Source organism: Fusarium sambucinum, chromosome III (genome assembly GCF_050947815.1).
Source record: "Fusarium sambucinum isolate potato_lamoka chromosome III, whole genome shotgun sequence".
Classification (NCBI taxonomy): domain Eukaryota; kingdom Fungi; phylum Ascomycota; class Sordariomycetes; order Hypocreales; family Nectriaceae; genus Fusarium; species Fusarium sambucinum.
In genome coordinates, this window is record NC_139292.1 from 911,497 (window position 1) to 928,635 (window position 17,139).

At 47.0% G+C, this 17,139-nt stretch overlaps 7 protein-coding genes across 7 annotated transcripts; 3 read left to right on the forward strand and 4 right to left on the reverse strand.

The window, feature by feature from the left end:
- Positions 1-975: 975 nt before the first annotated feature.
- On the forward strand, positions 976-2,557 carry FSST1_010486 (uncharacterized protein; the record flags this gene model as incomplete). Its single annotated transcript, XM_083233523.1, has 3 exons — positions 976-2,241; positions 2,292-2,368; positions 2,422-2,557. 3 exons carry the CDS (start codon positions 976-978, stop codon positions 2,555-2,557), a joined length of 1,479 nt encoding a protein of 492 aa, XP_083080182.1.
- A 1,503-nt stretch (positions 2,558-4,060) lies between these two features.
- FSST1_010487 (uncharacterized protein) lies at positions 4,061-5,419 on the forward strand (the record flags this gene model as incomplete). Its single annotated transcript, XM_083233524.1, has 4 exons — positions 4,061-5,059; positions 5,127-5,215; positions 5,271-5,277; positions 5,345-5,419. 4 exons carry the CDS (start codon positions 4,061-4,063, stop codon positions 5,417-5,419), a joined length of 1,170 nt encoding a protein of 389 aa, XP_083080183.1.
- A 1,099-nt stretch (positions 5,420-6,518) lies between these two features.
- FSST1_010488 (uncharacterized protein) lies at positions 6,519-6,965 on the forward strand (the record flags this gene model as incomplete). The annotated part of the gene is made up of 1 exon (XM_083233525.1): positions 6,519-6,965. One exon carries the CDS (start codon positions 6,519-6,521, stop codon positions 6,963-6,965), a length of 447 nt encoding a protein of 148 aa, XP_083080184.1.
- A 278-nt stretch (positions 6,966-7,243) lies between these two features.
- On the reverse strand, positions 7,244-9,377 carry FSST1_010489 (aspartate--tRNA ligase MSD1; the record flags this gene model as incomplete). The annotated part of the gene is made up of 3 exons (XM_083233526.1): positions 7,244-8,206; positions 8,250-9,172; positions 9,218-9,377. 3 exons carry the CDS (start codon positions 9,375-9,377, stop codon positions 7,244-7,246), a joined length of 2,046 nt encoding a protein of 681 aa, XP_083080185.1.
- Positions 9,378-11,614: 2,237 nt separating this feature from the next.
- On the reverse strand, positions 11,615-12,799 carry FSST1_010490 (uncharacterized protein; the record flags this gene model as incomplete). Its single annotated transcript, XM_083233527.1, has 3 exons — positions 11,615-12,361; positions 12,410-12,490; positions 12,545-12,799. The coding sequence occupies 3 exons, from the start codon at positions 12,797-12,799 to the stop codon at positions 11,615-11,617; spliced, it is 1,083 nt and encodes a 360-aa protein (XP_083080186.1).
- Positions 12,800-14,052: 1,253 nt separating this feature from the next.
- On the reverse strand, positions 14,053-14,457 carry FSST1_010491 (ester cyclase; the record flags this gene model as incomplete). The annotated part of the gene is made up of 1 exon (XM_083233528.1): positions 14,053-14,457. One exon carries the CDS (start codon positions 14,455-14,457, stop codon positions 14,053-14,055), a length of 405 nt encoding a protein of 134 aa, XP_083080187.1.
- A 501-nt stretch (positions 14,458-14,958) lies between these two features.
- FSST1_010492 (F-box protein) lies at positions 14,959-16,020 on the reverse strand (the record flags this gene model as incomplete). Its single annotated transcript, XM_083233530.1, has 1 exon — positions 14,959-16,020. One exon carries the CDS (start codon positions 16,018-16,020, stop codon positions 14,959-14,961), a length of 1,062 nt encoding a protein of 353 aa, XP_083080188.1.
- Positions 16,021-17,139: the final 1,119 nt, after the last annotated feature.

Genomic DNA, 17,139 nt, shown 5'->3' on the forward strand with positions numbered 1-17,139 from the left:
AATCTCACCGTCCCCCTACTGAACGGCGAATCAAAGTAGCTTGCATCCGCCACCACCAAATCCACCCCATGTTATTCCAGTTTGGCTTGTTGTAGACAAGTCGTCCGTCTTGTTGAAAACATCGATGTGTTACATACGTCAGAGTTTAAGGATTTCGTTGGTAATTTTGTCTTTTCTCATCGTAGGGAATGTAATTGCCCGCTCAGCTGACCAGAACTCGACGTGACTCGGCTCTTGTAACCAGCGAAGCATGTTGACTGTGTTGACTTGGTCTATACTGTCAGTCTCTGTTCAGTTCAAATTGAATGTACTGACTGACCTGTGTTGTTAAATCCGCCTTGGGTCGGGTTGTGTTTTTGTGTTTGCATCGTGTGTCGCAGCATTGTCTGTAATTTGAGAGTAGCCTTGTTTTCTTTGGGGATATGATGTACTTTTCACGTCTCAACATGTTTCCTTTTTGCTTCTACCTGGTAGACGAGCAGAGCCATGTTTAAATGCTCTTGCTACCTGCTCAAACTACGTATGCTTTGCTCATGAGCAGCGGCTTTCTGTGCTCATGAGCAAATGTCTCGGTCCACGCCTTGCTCACGAGTAGTCTGGGGCAGCTCTCGTAGCGCCTTTGGGGAACAAGACAAGGTTGACAGGGTCGGCCCTGTCGATCATCCTCCTTAGGGTTAGCAACACAATATCCCGAGCAATCCATGGCCAATGGCGTTTTGACATGATAGCCCAAGCTGTGAGCAAGGTAGTTTAAGCCTCTTGCTCGGGAGCTCTCAATCCATCATCAGTGAGCAAGGGTTTGAGTTGCAGCAGTCAGATAATGAGCCTGGCTACCTGGGACGGCCTCAAACCGATCTCACATAAATGCACATATATTCGGCGAACCACAACAATATGCTGATATATTCGAGATGCCTTTCCTTCGGTAGTCAATAAGGCAGCACCTCGTGTTTTCGTGTTTGAAAATAACCCAAAATGAGATCCTTTTCAACCCCTCCGTTTGCTGATCAACCCACAGTCTATGGCGCCACATGTGCTAGCATCGAGACTTTGGTACAATTCGATGGACTCTTTGCCGGAATCATTGTCTTGGACGAAACGGAACCCACCATTAATCGTTCAATAATTGGCGGGAACGGCTTTCAAGCCACTCATCATAGAGGAGCTTCCGTGACCAACACAGTAGGTGGACAATCTTACCGCGGCCACGAAAACCCCTGGGATTCTATCCGCGTCATTCGCGATGGAATGGAGCCTCTTTGGGTCCGTTTTGTCAACGTCGCGGTCAATTTGAACAACGTCGCCATCAACAGCATTCTCGACGACTATCAAGACGCTAATGGACTCCGACACACAGGTGCCATCGCTCTACGAAACGTCTTTAGTGGGCCTGTTCCCAACGATCTATGCAAAATCTTTGCTATTTGCTGCTTCTCGCATGTTGTTTCTCGTCTCTTGTGTGCGAGAAACAGGCTAGCCCAAGGCGATGTCCTTGCTGGTATTCATGTATGGCTGTACACTCTAGAGAGAGCACACGAGCGGGAGGCTTTCAAGCTGCTTGTTCAACATCTTTGGCCCGAAGCTCAGCACCATCTACATCCCATGGACCCGGTACCCCCTTTCCAATCCGGAACCATAAACCCTTCTCTAATCAGCATCCAACCAACAGTGATGTCTCCGACCAAAACCCAGAACTTGGCCAATCCACAACAAGGCTTCGGCTTTTTCCCCGAATTTTGGAATGATTCCAGCCGTGATCTGGGACCATCATCACCTCATTGGCAAGATTTCAGTCCGGAGCTATCATATGCCTTCATGAACTCATGGGCATCGACTTCGTTATCTACTACGTACGATTCGCCGATACCGTCACAATATGATGCACAACATGGCCAGTCGCCCCCAGTTGCATCAGCCGATCCCAACGCGTCGAGACACCTCCAGCAAACCTCTGTATTCACAGCTGTCGTACAGTATGTCCAAGAGAACGGTGGCTTTTGGTACAATCTTGCTGGTCGCGGACTGGTGTCAAAGGACTTTAGGGACTGTCTTGCTTGGAGCCAAGAGAGGTTGTCGCGAAAGAGAGAGATACAAGGATCTTTCATTCTCCCGCTTTCGTCAGAGAAGGCGACGCGCAACTTGGTATCTCGCAGCATAGTCACTGTTACCGAAGCTTTTGTCGAACGAGGATTGCTGCAAGAGCGGGAGGAGATCGAATTTTACATGAAATGGGTTGGAACGGTGCGTGAGACTCAGAAATACAAAAGTCTTGCTTGGCTAACTACTCCTAGTTGTTGTTCACTGATCAAGCTTCGTCCCGTGAGTTCCGTGACTGGATCGATAGCTTTCGTCAAAGTTCTACCGTCGAGTACGTTGTGTATATTGATGTCCTTCTTAAATAGATTCGCTAATATCTGATAGGAAACCCTTTTCATGTTCACATTCAAATTGCGACTACAGAACTGACCGATCCGGCAATCTGAAGAGACACGTGGGGCTTCAGCATGAGAATGACGGGAAAGGCAAACGAAAGAACAGAAAGTCTCGAAGAAGTTAGAGTTACTGTTGTATACACAGACATGCGGATTGCCATACAATTGTTGGGCAGCGAGGAACAGTATAAAAGTCCGGTAAACTGAACGGATGATATGGATCTCGAGGGACTATATGTATAAATAACAAAATAAATTTGACAAACACAATCTGAAACTATTTGTACCCAATCTTGATACCATGATTGGCATGTTTCCGTACTCGTGTAGCCAGATTTGAATCAAGACATTGGCTCTTTACATTATCAACACATGGTATCTTAAACTCCCTTTCAAAAATGATGCGTTGCCCCGCCTCTGTATTCTTCAATTCCGTTCAAAATCCATGCCGCCTTTGCTGCATTTTTGACCTTGAGGTTTTTGCGTCGTGACTTGGTGTGTTTCGCCTTGGGTCTCGGTCTGGCGATGGCTCGTTCAGACGACCAGACATCGGCAACAACAGTGCTCGGTTCGTTCAACCATATTTGCAGCATCGCAGGTTCTAATCACTGTTATTGAAGGTTCTCAAGAGAGGACATTTGGCGATTTTACGTTGGCTGTTGTCTTCCGCTTCCAACTGTCTAAGTTGCTCTTCCGTTGGCATATTGACGTATCGAACAAACACTTGTAAATAATTCGAAGTAAAATTTAGAAATATCGATATTTTCTCAACTCAACTTAATCTACAGTCTGTCATATATATATATTTATTTATTGTTACCTTTACAGCTTCTCCTGACCAGAAATGCACATTCACTCGGAGCAGATCAGAGGTACGCGGTGTCAATCAAACTGACAAAACGCCCCAACAGATAAATATGGTGACTGTTTAGTTTCGCTCGTTCGTTTCTGATTGGTCATTTATTCTCCTGGGAGCAGGTTTTTGGGAGAATTGTTGGAGACCAAACTCCAGAGCCGGGCTCTTGGAGACAGCTCCCTTTGGAGACATGCTGGAGAACAGACTCCAGAGTCTAAGGTGCGTCATTCGCTCAGCTTCTATCCCGGAGCGATCAGGTGGTCAAGTTAGTAATATATGCTTGAATAATTGGCCAGACCTTTGTCGACCACCCATGATCGGGATACCATCCCGAGTTCTCGGAAGTCGCCTCACGCCGACGCAGGTCAAACACGCAGCTATCATCAACTCTGACCTGTCTAGAAGACTCGTGACCGGAGACGTTGGCCGACAAAGACCGCGATAACGGCTCTAGACTTCTAGCCTGGCGTCATAGAATTCTAGCTTAACATTCACGTGGATTTTTTGGGGATTCTGGCAGGCGGCGTGTTTTGTAAAGACAAGATGGAGGTACTCGAATTTCTAGCCTCATTAGTATCCACCTATCTGCATCTCCCTCCACCTCTCTCCACGATCCAGAGCTTGCTACCATCGTGGGTACAACACCACGATAGAGCGAACTCTAGACAAATTGTGGGCATATTTCAGCCTCTGGACAAGATGCCTGTGCCCACATACCAATGCCACCTACTGAATATTCCTCTCTTATTCTTTATCGCCCAGGCACTTACTTATGGCCATCACCCACCCTACTCTTGTTGGGACGTTGTCGAGAGCCGAGGGCTTTCTTGCTTGTCTCATCTGGATTAACTCGACACGAGCAATTGTTGGCGATGACTTACATGCGAATCCTACCTTTTTCCAGGATGCCGAACAAGCGGCAGTTCTCCAGAAAGTCTATTCTCAGCTGGAAAAAACCCGTTTACGGTTGGTAGATGCAACACACAGCATCACCCTTGCATGCCGGGAAGACACCCTCAATTCTTTTGAGAATCCCACATCCTTCTACGAGACTGCCGTTAGTGGCTTTCACAACACTCTCTTGGGCCTACCACCCTCTGCTTTGGGCGACGTTGTTGCGCTTTGTGTTATGTCGCATGCCATTTCATGCTGTTTATATAGTACCCACAACTTTGTCGAATTTGAGCCCTTCTCCAATTTTGGTCCGTGGAGAAATGCGATCAGCAATCAAGAGCATCGCCAACCATTTGATGATCTGATCAAGGCTGCCTGTCTAGAGCCTTATTTGACTGACCTGGCCAAAATGTACCCTGTACCCCAGTGCAGCAATGACATGTTTGATGGTGCACTCGAGCTGTCCTGGGATTCCGATCTGATTCCTCTCAATTCTTTCCTCGCCAGTGAAAATGAAGACGGCAGTCGCAATGTTAGCGAGAGCAGCCAAGCTCCAGATCTGCAGAGCTTACAGGGGTCGTCAATCGTCGCCAATTTGTTCCATTTTCTGGAACAATGCGGAGGCCCTCTGTTTAAGCTCTTCAGTCGTGGGGCGATGGGAAATATGTGGCATTGTATCGGCACCTCTGTTTCCAGTCCGGCTGCGTCTGGAGATGAACATGATCTTGAACGCTTGTACATGCAAATTCTACGAGACGATGCGTCTCTCAAGGACCCGATTATCCAAGGAATCTTGTCTGTTGTAGATAGATTCGTCGATCTTGGCTATTTGCAAAGCGCGGATGAAATGCGAGATTACCTCTTGCTACTCGGAAAGGTACATTGCGCCTCCGACTTTCTGATTCGCTGTCTTAGCCTGTGAAGGAACTAACAGTGCCTACCAGGGGCTATTGGTATCCGATCAAATCTACTTGGATTTTATTCAATGGGTGCCAGATTCTATGACCGAAGCTGCGAATCGTATCTCTCCACCGTGAGTCCTACCCTAAATCGACAACTATTGGTCGCGTATGCTAACAGTATATCAGAACCGGAGTAAGATGTATTAGATGCGGAAGATCTGTTAAATATGAGAAGAATTTGAAGCGACACATGGCTACAGGAAGCTGCCAAAAGTCGCCGGGACCCGCAACTCGACGGCAGTCACCTGTTTGACAAGGGCGCCAACCTGGAGTAAAGGAGTATAGAAGACAATGGATAGAGACTGCTAGAGTCATGGATAACGATATAGAGAATGGGATACAGAATGGGGTTCTAGAATGATCAGATAACAAGATGGTGGCGTTTAATTTTAATGTCAATATTTTCCTAAACACGTTCTCGACGAGTGCATTAGATCTAGGCTGACTGAGCTCTGTGAGACCTGACTGCGCAACAAGTGACGACTGTGCCACACAAACACGCGGCGATATTCGCAAACAACCCGAAAATGTCCGTTAGTGTTCTACTGTGGCTTAGACGTTGCGACGTTTGCCTCTGGCCGTCGTCATAAGAGGTAGCACGTCGCGGGACGGGTAGACTTTAATGGCCTGGCGGCCTCCTGCCCCAGTCCTAGCGTGGCAATCTACCCATAGCAATTAAGCTTGCTTTTGTTAACGAGTATGGGGTAAAGTGGTTTAAAATTAAGGTACAGAGTATGAGTCAGCACCCTAGACACTGGACAGCACCTGCCCACAGAGTCTGGAGTAAAAGTTGGCATTGGCGATCGACAAGACGCGGGTATCGGCAAGAACAAAACGTGAAAGAAGCTTGGCTGACATACGACTGACGATGCGTGTAGTCTGTGGCTGGCACGACGTGTTACTCGAAATAGCTGCACCAGCCTATCTTAGCCAGGAACGAAACTGGAACTGGAATGACAACCATCGGCTGAAACGATAAATGAGGAAATGGTGGATCTGGGTGATGACATACTAGAGGCGTAGGCTTTAAAACAGGTTTAGATCTACGCAGGGGAAGGAGATTATCGGTGTCTCATTGGCTAGAATCAACTAGAAACAGGGGCCGACAGGTGGAACATGACGCAGTTCAGCCGTGGCATTCATGCAGGGCCTGACTTAGTCCCAACCTTGCTGTCAATGGGAAGCCACAGCGGTCTAGCTTGAGCTTGGGCGTACGAGGAAATTACAGAAATCTATATCAAGGGGAGGAGCTGCTGTTTCTACTCTTCTTTTCATCATCACAACAAACAATCTCATCAAATTTTTACCTCAACAACAACTCAACACACTACCTTAAAAACCTTCAACCTTTATCAACCACTTCCAACCTTCAAGATGCTCTTCACCAAGGTCGTTATTCTCGCCGCCGCTGGCCTCGTCGCCTCAGAGGCCGCCCCCCAAGTTACCCAACCCGCCGTCCTCCGTCGTGACCTTGGCGACGACCTCAAGAACTGGGCCGAAACCAAGGCCGGAGAGAAGGTCACCAACGTCGAAGAGTGGGCCAAGACCAACGCCGACAAGGTCCAGCAGTGGGCTTCCGAAGAGGGTGGTGATGCCAAGAGCTGGGTCCAAGACAACTACAGTGACGCCGGCAACTGGGTTTCCACAAAGGCCGATGCCGCCAGCACCAAGATCGAGGCTGCCATTAGTGGTGCTTCCGCCAGCGCCTCTGCCGCTGCCAACGACGACGACAACGCTGCTGCTAGCCTCAGTGGCCAGTCTGGTGTTGTTGCCATGATGGCTGCTATTGGTGTTACCGCCTTTGGCTTCTTCCTCGCTTAAGCGATTTGTTCTGCTTTTTTCGACGCAAAGATACCACGCAGCATGTACATTTCTTTCAAGCAGGAGTTTGGGACCCTAGGGCATAGAGTGTACCACATAGAATGCGGACCTGGCTCGGAGGGATAATGACTAGGACATCAATGAACTCATTTAAACTATTGTAAATTTCTCGCCGTGACATGAATGTGAATGTTGGTCATGCTGATGTATGTTTGTTGTACATATGTTTCTATAATACAGTTGTGATACAAGATCTATCCAAGGCATCTACACGAGAGCTACTCCCTCCTCAACTGCAACCCATAAGGCTCAAGTTGCTCATCCGTCAATCGACTAGGCGATTTAACAAAAGGATCTTCTCCCTTCATCGTCTTGGGAAACGCAATCACATCCCTCACTGTCGCCGTATCCGTCAACAACGCCACAAGTCGATCAAAGCCCAACGCAAAACCGGCATGTGGCGGACATCCAGATTCCAGCGCCTCAAACAGATGTGCAAAGTCACCAATTCGTTTGTCTGTCATTTGTAGAACATCGCTCATGATGAACTTTTGTACTGATGCAATGTGGATACGTTCGCTGCCGCCGCCGACTTCCACACCGTTGAGAACGAGATCGTAGGCTGCGCTCTTGGCTTGGAGGGGGTCTGTGAAGAGAAGTTCGAGGTCGGTTTTTGAGAGAGGTGCTGTGAAAGGGTGGTGTGATGCTGCAATACCTGCCGCGCCTTCTTGGCCTGGTTCTCCTTTCTCGGTGGGCTTGAACATGGGGAAATCTGTTACCCAGACAAACTGCAGCGATCCCGGGTCACCGAGACGAGGCGTCTCCATTTGGCCTTCTTCGACGAGGAATTTCCACAGCGCAATTCGAACGTCGCCTATCTTTGTGGAACCGGAACAGTATTGACCCTTGGGCTTCTCTCGGGCTTGGAAGACGACCAAGTCACCTTGCTCGACGCCTTCGTCTCCCGCCACAAGATCGACAACGTCCTGGAACTCGAAGCCCAGCGACGAGAAACCCTGGAGAGGCGCTTTTCTGTCGCATACCAAAATCTGAGGCTTTCCGTCGGGGTTGTCGGCTAGTGAGCTGGGTAGGTTGTCCATAAACTTTGTAACCAGCTTTCGCGCTTCGTTGGGGTCTTCTGTGGAAATGGGGAACGTAAAGGCTTCTATTAGGGGGTCTTCCAGATGGGTGATCATGCTGACGAATTGCTTGTATGGTTCGAGGTCCGGGAGTGCGTGGATCTAGAGAGTTAGCCATAGTACTGGAAGGCTGTGTACAACATACCTTGTTCGGGATGCGCAAATCTGGCTTGTCGCTTCCATACGACGAAATGCAGTCCTGGAATTTAAGACTTGTGAATGTATGCGCAACAGGCTCATCTGCTGGACGTTCGCCTTGCGGAATCTCGGACAGCACAGGAATACGCTCTCCACGGATCTCTTGGTAGCTATGCGCCGGTCGCAGCGCCTCAAGTGCGGAGAGAATAATGTCATTTACATCCTGTCTCACCTTTGACGCACCAGCGAACGACCACTCCATATCAAGCTGTGTAAACTCGGGTTGACGATCCGCTCGACTATCCTCATCACGGAAACATCGCGCCCATTGCATGTATCTTGAGATACCACTAGCCATGAGTGTCTGCTTATACTGCTGAGGACTCTGGTTCAGCGCATACGCCTTGCCGCGCTGACGAGTTGGCACCAGAAATTCCCTTGCACCTTCAGGCGTCGATTTGAACAGCGTTGGTGTTTCGATATCCGTGAATCCCTTCTCTTGCAAGCCCTTTGTCAACTCTCCCTTTAGCCATGACCTAAACTTGAGTCTCTCTTGTAGCTCTTGGTGGAATCGGATTTGGTAGTGGCGCTTCTTGGGAGGAAATTGGACTTCGGGTGTGACGATAAGGTTCTGGGGGACGGTATTTAAAGCTCGAATGTCTTTCAGGTAGACTGTCGTTTTGGATGCATTATCGGCTGGATCGGCCTGACCACTGACGCTGATGACAACAGGACTATATGGAGGAATCTGTGTAAAGAGGGCGTGCGCATTGGCGTCTTTCTTTGCGTCGGAGCATATTTGGATGGTTTCGCCTGAAGGTGTAGTAAGGTCTGCGAATGCGAGTTGTCTGTGGATCGTTCTTCGCTTGCTTAAGAAGCCGACGCATTTGTCACTGTTTTCGAGATCGAGAGGGATATCGGAGTTGCTGTCTGCGTGTGTCAATGAGGGATCAACAGCGATAAAGAGGAACGTACACTTATCCCAGGCGCTGAGAATGTCGCTACGTGCTGGAGCTGTAGCGATCGAGCTTTGGGTAAAGCTCCGGGGGCATTGTCGCGTGCGCAGGAAAGCCAAAGGCCTTGTACATACTCCATAGCGCAATGAAGCGCGACAGCGGGCGAGAGGGAGCACCATTGCAGCGAGTGTAGAGCTATGTCTGAGTCAATTGAGGCATTGAAGTAGGTGGGCCGATTGTTTGACAATTTCAAGAGTCTCGGTGAGCTTCGGTGAGGGAGGGGTACCCCACCAACCTACAGTACTAACCTAGGCCGGCATCAGGGAACCAGAAAAGTTGGCCGCCAGGAGCATAAGGGACTAAATTCGTAGGCCACTTTATGCTACTTAGACTACACTTCTTAGCCTATTTATTTTTGTCGCCTAAAGCTTAGAGGTCAATTCTTCTGCTACATGCCGGCTTACAATCGACCTCCTGTGAGTTTAAGACCTAGCTACCTCTTCTAAAACTTCAACAATCTGCAGTATTTTTTATAAAAGAGGCTTGTTAAAGCAGACAGAAAGTCAATTGCCCATTAGAAATAGATGTTTAAGCATTTGCTGAAATAACTTGGATATTAGTTAAAAACTCCCACTTACAGGGCCCATTGTTCATATTTACCTACAGTTGCACCGGTTGCTGCCTATCTATCGCTCCCTTGCAGTTGAAACACGATTACAATGCAACGCCTCCGGGCCATAGTCGCTTTATGATAATATTAGAACAAAGGTAGCAGCAGCAGGCATTTCTCAGAGTTTCTTCTCGTTTTGCCAGTTGCTTTGTGGCATGCACCTCGCAGGCCTTGGCGAAAGCATCCTGAATAAGACGGTCACGCCGTTTTTTAATCGGATTTTCATGGGCTTCCAGCTCAATGCCGTGTGTCTTGAGCAGATGATTCCGAAAGGTCGTTGAAACGATCGTGGAGTAAGTCGGACTTACACAATGCATGCAGTAGTCCCTGCATATCGATCACTGTAGTAGACGACTGGCCCAATGATGGAGCAACATATATTATGCTTGATTGTCTGGGTATAATTGGCTTGGATACTCCTGCGAGCACGAGCCGACAGGTCTGTCGTCAGGATGTGAGATGGACCCCAAGACGATTCTAAACGCAAAAGTCACTTATGGATACTTGTAGTCACTGAATCTGCATTCACAGTGCCCACGACTGATTCTGATCCCTGGAATAGACCAGACGAGGAAAACGATGACAAGGGAAAAGGCAGAGTGCCCAAGATTGGCATCGCACTCGTGGCTGTGTTCGCCGGCGGCGGACTTATCATCGCCGCTATCGTATTGGGAAACCACATCGGAAGATAGAAGCGGAGTCGAGCGAACCAGGTAGCCAGTCAAGGGGTTTCAATGGTTCCGGAGAAAGACTTGAGTCTTTATCTAGGCCGACTGTGGCTGTCTCGAGGGCGCGTAAGGCGAAAAAAGCCGGGAGGAGGCAGGAAAATCTAACAATGCAGCCCTCTGGAACCAACATGCCTCCTGCCGAGATGGAAGCTACATCGAAGAATAGCCCTGCCGAGATAGAAGTTAAGTCTCAGAACAGTCTTGCCGAGATGGAAGCTAGGACTGAAGGAAATCTTCAAGCAGAACTTGGAACTGGAAAAGATGCCAGGGTTGGGAACGAACGCAGTGCCATATGAATTAGACACAACCAACACCAGCCGACGCGAAGACTAAACAGAACAGGAATGTAGAGCCCTTTTGTGAAGTAGTTAAGAACAAAGAAATGGGTAGTGCGGATAGCCACGCCGGCCACAGACGCGTGTTTGTTAGTTTTCTAAGCGTTAAACACAGATATCATGGCCTAAAAAGTGTCTACTGAGTTGACTTGGATTAGTGATATTTTTCTGTCAACCTTGACCACCTTCTCTAAATTGTCTGGAAGTATATTGATCGGCTGTTCGGTGTAAGGTCACATGTTTCTCGATTTCTCTACTGCAGGTTGTCTTACACAACCAATGACTCACTGGATTGAATACGCATTGGCTTGTCATAACGGCTATAGTCCACATGCGATTGACTAAGTTGTCAGCCACGAGACAGTGAATATCTCCAATAGGAGTGGCGCCTTAGTGTTATTGGATATACCTAGACTCTCGCGAGGCATTTTGTTGCTTGCTGTTGTGAGATCAGCCCCCTTCTCTAGCAGTATCTTGACGACCTCAGCATGTCCACTATCTGAAGCCGAGTTTAGTCTCAGAATGGTCCTTAAAGACTAAATGAGAGGTAGATAACGAGTAGGTAGGAATAGACCCAGTGGAAAATAAGGGCAACTTTGATTGCTAGGTGTTTTACCAATTGATTGTGTGAAAAAGCTGCCTGTCCAGAAATATGACAAAATCACTCCACCACTTTTTCTGACTTATTCGTGCAGTACTGCACACTCCTGATTCTTCAAATGATCATAATCCTCATAGAACCCTTTCCACATAACTCGATCAGCGCACTTAGGCCGGTCTTCCCTGCTAGGTTCGTTCTCCGGACAGTCAGGAAGCGCATCGTCCCACTGCTTCTCGGTGCGATGTTTCCAGGGCTTTGGCAGCGGCCAGTCGCTAAAGTGCACGAGAAACGCCCGCGACACCTCAGCCATGGCATTCCAATCCTCGTCTACATCGGGAGCCAGGTACTTGGAGTGATCCTTGGCACGGAATTCGCCCGTCAGCAGCGCAAGGCGCCGGTGCGGGAGAATCATGGCCGAGTCGCGGAACATATGGTTGACAACCTCCATGTCAAAGTCGCCGGATTGAAGCGCCTCATTGATAATCTTGTCGTAGCGGGCCTTGCTGGGTTCAAGGAGCATTACATGGGAGCCAAGGATCTGCTTGGCAATATCGGTGTCTTTTTCATTAAGCCAGTACGCTCGCGGCACCGCGACAGGGGCCAGAGGGCTGAGAAAGTAGTGGTCCATGCTGTTCAAGACCAGAGAGTCCGAGTCGAAGGCGAGAACGCGAGACCATTCTGTGAGGGAGAAAGACTGGAACTTTGTGAGGCTATCTCGCCAAGTTGCGTCGCCCTTGGCCGTCGATATTACGTCCATGGGCCGCAGATGGATATGAGGGTGCTTGCTGCGAATATTTCCAATGGCCTTTGCTTCTTTGGATGTAGAAGTCTACACTGGGTTTTAGCAAAAATCATCAAAGGTGGCGGCGGGTAATACCTCTTCAGCCCAAGCTTTGGGGAAGATCAATACGAGATCATGTTTAGCTCCGTACGAGCGAAGAAGGGAAAAATTAATGACCTAAAGCCTCAGTAAGCTCAGCCTTCGATAGGCCTGTTTTGTGACAACTCTTACCGCATTGCATAGATAGTCCAGGCTCGTGGCATATTGCGCATAAGCGAATCTTGGCTCAAGCTGTTCGGTTGTCCACGACGGTTTCTGCTGTAGTAATGGGAACCATGTTCTGGGTCCCGGATCTGAGGACGGCAGGTTTGGAGGGTCTAGATGACGCGAGGGGATCAAGGACAAGATGCACACGACCAGGAGAGCGCTGGTGATAACGCATGCAAGCGCGATTCGCAGCAGTCTTGGAGTCAGATTGAGCCGCATTATGAGATTGGAGAATTTGTTGTTGGATTGAGAAGCTGAAGACCGATTTGAAGTGAAATTAGGAGAAGCAGGTGCTATTTTTAATTGCCTCACGTACCTCTCGTACTCCATTACCCGACTCCACAATACTACGGCGTAGCTGCCAATCTCGGAATGCCTTTAGCGCAACCGAACTTACGGAGGAATAAGCCATTGTCGAGCCGGGTCAAGATACGATACAATCTCTACTATGCATAGTAAACCAAGTTACTACAATATCTCTTTTTGAAATAATGCATGCTGGATGCTTGCCTGCAATGAGGCCGAAAACTACTTTAACAAGTGTAGTTGATAAGAGGTTCGGAATGTTATTGTTCAGGACCTGTATCAGGCTCCGGGGTTGTGGAGGCTTCGGCTCAAATATCCGTGGATTAATAACAAGCCAGGAATCGTTCGGTCCGAGGTGACGAACCAAGACAAGATATCATGTCACATTACTGGCGTGCATTAAAAAGACATCACAATTTCGAGTTTCAGCCTCTAGTGAGCTTCGTTCTCGTTACAGTAACTTTGACCTTATAAAACTCACGAGCCATGATAGCTATTTAAGCTACCCGTTTTCATGCATACCTACCTTCGGGACTGACGGTGTCTTAACAGCTACCTACATGTATCATGTGAATTGGATCTGCTTTGATAGGTTTGAACCAATCACGGCGTCACCGACAGGTCCATCCAGCACAGGCCACAAGGATCTATTTCCTTAGTTCATTCTATATCTTTAACACTGATGCTGGTCAATGCAGTATAAATATACAGATTATAGCAGTTAGTTTTCTCTAGCAGGCAATTAAATATTAGCTTTTTTAAGCCTTTATAATATTATAAATTTATTAATAATTATATTAGACTTAGTGCTTAAATCTAGGATTATTAAGGTCTTTAATCTCTTTTAATTATAAATTTAATATAAGGTTTAAAATATATTTTTAACCCTTAAAGTAAGTTTTAAGAATATTAATAAAATTACTTTAATATTTTTCTTTCTTTTTCCTTAATATAATATATTTAATAAGCAAGTAGATTAAATAAGTAAGTAAGTTAAATATTTTAACTTTCTTTATTATTTAAATAATATAATTAAGGCACTATTATAGTTTCTTTAAATTACAGGTAAATATAGTTAAGGAAAAGGCAAGGCAGCATTTTAGTTAAGTCCCTGAGACCTTATTTATTATAGAATATACTATCTCTTCTCCGAGTTTATCTGATACTTATTTGATCTGTTCAACCAAAGCCTCGAAATCAATCAAGTCCCAAACCTCTGCAAACTTGCCATCAACAACATGATAAAGAGTAAACTCTGTAGTTTCCACCCTGCGTCCAGTAGGTTTATATCCTCGAAATTCCCCCTTATTCGTTCCAGTGATTCTGAAATGCAGCGAAAGATAGTCACCTTCAATGACTAGACGTCGCAGTTCCCAGTTCCAGTCAGGAAACGCCACCACTAGAGGTCTGAATTGAGCAACAACATCGTCTGGGTCTAGAGGCTTGTCCATGACGTTGAGAGGGGACTTGTAGAAAGTCTTCATGCCTTCAAAGTCGTGTGCGTTGCAGCATTCGAGGTATTTTTGGTATAGAGATCGGTACTCTTCTGCTTTAGTGGTTGACTCTGACATTGTTGGGTGGAGATGTTGAGGCTTTGTTGTTCGTGATGGATGATGAGTGGTATTGGGCATACCACGGAGAGAAAAGCACGAGATGTACCGTTATTTATGCTTTGACTGGGTGCCATGTGATAACTATCTAAATGCAGATTACTCTCCACTTACACCTTGGCCAAGAACCACCTGCGCTGATAGATGATTAGATAAAGCTTACTGCACTGCTTACATCGGTTTGTCATCGGCTGAGTTGCAATGATAGGATAAACGTAGCATGTAAATATGATAGAAATCAGAAAGGAATGATCTAAGAGCATGGCGTTTCATAACCGGCGAAATGAATACAAATTTTCCTAGATGGATGTATTCCAGCGTTCGAGTACTGCGCTGCTAAGTATTTTGTATAATAAGTTCAGTCAATTTAAGAAATATCATTTGCCCTACTGATTTCATCAATTATTCGGTAGCTAATCTCAGAATGCCTTGGAATTAGGTCATACTGGTGCTATACTCTGGCTACAAAACATTAATAGGCGTATTCCATCCATGTTTTTGAGCGTCATCCGTTCTCCAAGCCAAGATTGGTAGCTCGGGTGGCCTTTTGTTGCCTTCATCACTTGTTCTCCACAAGAGCTGCGCTTGTTCACACCACTGGAAATGTTTCAAAAAGCCATCTCGAGAGTACACTTTATCTCGAGCATTGTGCAGCCATTCTTCGAAGTCGAGATTGCGTCTTTCAATAGAAAGCTGACACCCAGCACACGACACTCCATGTTCGATATCGCCAGTTGCTTTATCGTAATATGGAAGCGCACACGACCCCATGAAATTATGTTTCTTTATTCGTTCAAAATGGGTTTGACATCGTACAGGTAATGGTTGCCTGCAGATTAAACTGGCCTGGTGAATGGAGATGATAGAAACGCGGGATTTGAGCACTTTGTCAATCAGCGTATATTTTCCTGGTAAGGTCTTGAACGAATTTATTTGGGCCAATTCAGCTTTGGTGATGCGGAACTGTTTCTTGACGGAGGCAAGAGTTTGTACTCGGATCTCTGGAGCTTCCCTGAGGCAATCGAAGCAGCATCGTTTCCAGGTCAAGAGAGACATAAATCCGCCAAATTCGCCGCAAAGACTGCAGGCCTTGGTGCAGAGAGCGTCGTAAAAGTCGGTTAGAGAAACACCGAGGGCAAGTCGTGTTCGTAGCAAAGCACAGAAAAGGTTTAGTCCATAGGAGACTATCACCTGGTACTTCTTCAGTGAGTCTACCGTCTGTCTCGATCTCAGATTCGTTTGCCGAAGCTTGAGAAGAGAGTATAGATCAAGACGGAATATGATGTCGTGCAAGAGCTCGGCCGGTAGTCGGTCGAGTGAACCGAGTCCCGCATTCGAGATCCGTTGGAAGGGAGTTGCTATAAATGGACGAACACCATCATGTACTTTGGGTGCGAACCAGATGACGGAGGAGAAGAAGGGCCTGCGGTGGTAGGCAGCGGTTCGTATGATGGCATCGGCTTGTTCTTCGTTGAATTCATATTCTGTGGCGGAAAAATGTCCGCGAGGGATGGGGGAAGCCATCAGTGTCGTGATCGGTGCCAGTGGACGATGTTAGTGGGGTAGTGACGATCTGAATGTGGCGTTGTCGAGGTTGAGAATTAACGGGCGTTTATTCGACGCGCCTGTCACGTGGAAGAAACGCGGTTGGAGTGCTTCCAGGCAGCGCTGCGTTTAGTTTGTTTCTTCAGTTCGGTCGTGCTTTGGATGTAATTTGGTAGTATCCGTAGAAGAAACGTAAGAAAGGTTGACTTCAGAAAGGTACTCACCGGACAAACAAATAGGGCGATATTGGACAAACGAGTCTTGGGCTTATGATATTGAGCGAGTTTGTCTTGGTAGGTTGGTCGGTGACGAGTAGATGTCTTGGATGATTGATCGAGGTTGCAAGAGGAAAAAGTTACTGCTGTCTTCAGCGTGACAGAAGCTTCCTTTATAATCTCTATTATAGAGTCCAGGCCGTATAAGTCACGCCTTAGAAGAAACCTTGTCTTGAGAACCTTAGATTTGAATATCGTTAAAATTTGATCTGCGTGGACAGATTAACCTTTGTTAAAAACCTAGAGGAAATTGAGGAATCTGGGTATAACCTAAAGATAATCACAAACACACAGGACGTTCGTCTTCAAATACAGACATACGCTTACACGCTGCGAAAAGGAAACGTGTGGCAAGACATATTTGTATGATCGAGTTTGACGCCATCGCAGCATTATTGAAGCACTTGAATTGGTAAAAAAGAATGGAAGCTTGCGAGCTTGTGGTGGCATACAAGACATCTTGGATCAACTTGCAACGACCAAGAATGCCCGAGTTAGCTTCCGTTGAACAATTCAACAAGAAGGTTACCAGCAAAGCCAGAAGCAAGGTCAACAACAAGAAGCCCATATTAGAGGCTAAGACAGGGTCCAGTCTGATTCCGATGTGAGATTTGTTTATCTATATGTTACCGAGAAGAACAAGATGCAAGACCTTCCTATTCAAGAACTTCGCCTAGTCATACTAACGTGGATCTTTCTTGGCATCAAGACGATGCTACAAAGCAATGCAGCCTATTGCGTGATTACAGCGATCTTTTCCTGACAAAGTAGGTTATCAAGTCAAACTCCATATTTCATGCAACATACTTGTTACTTCCCTCGA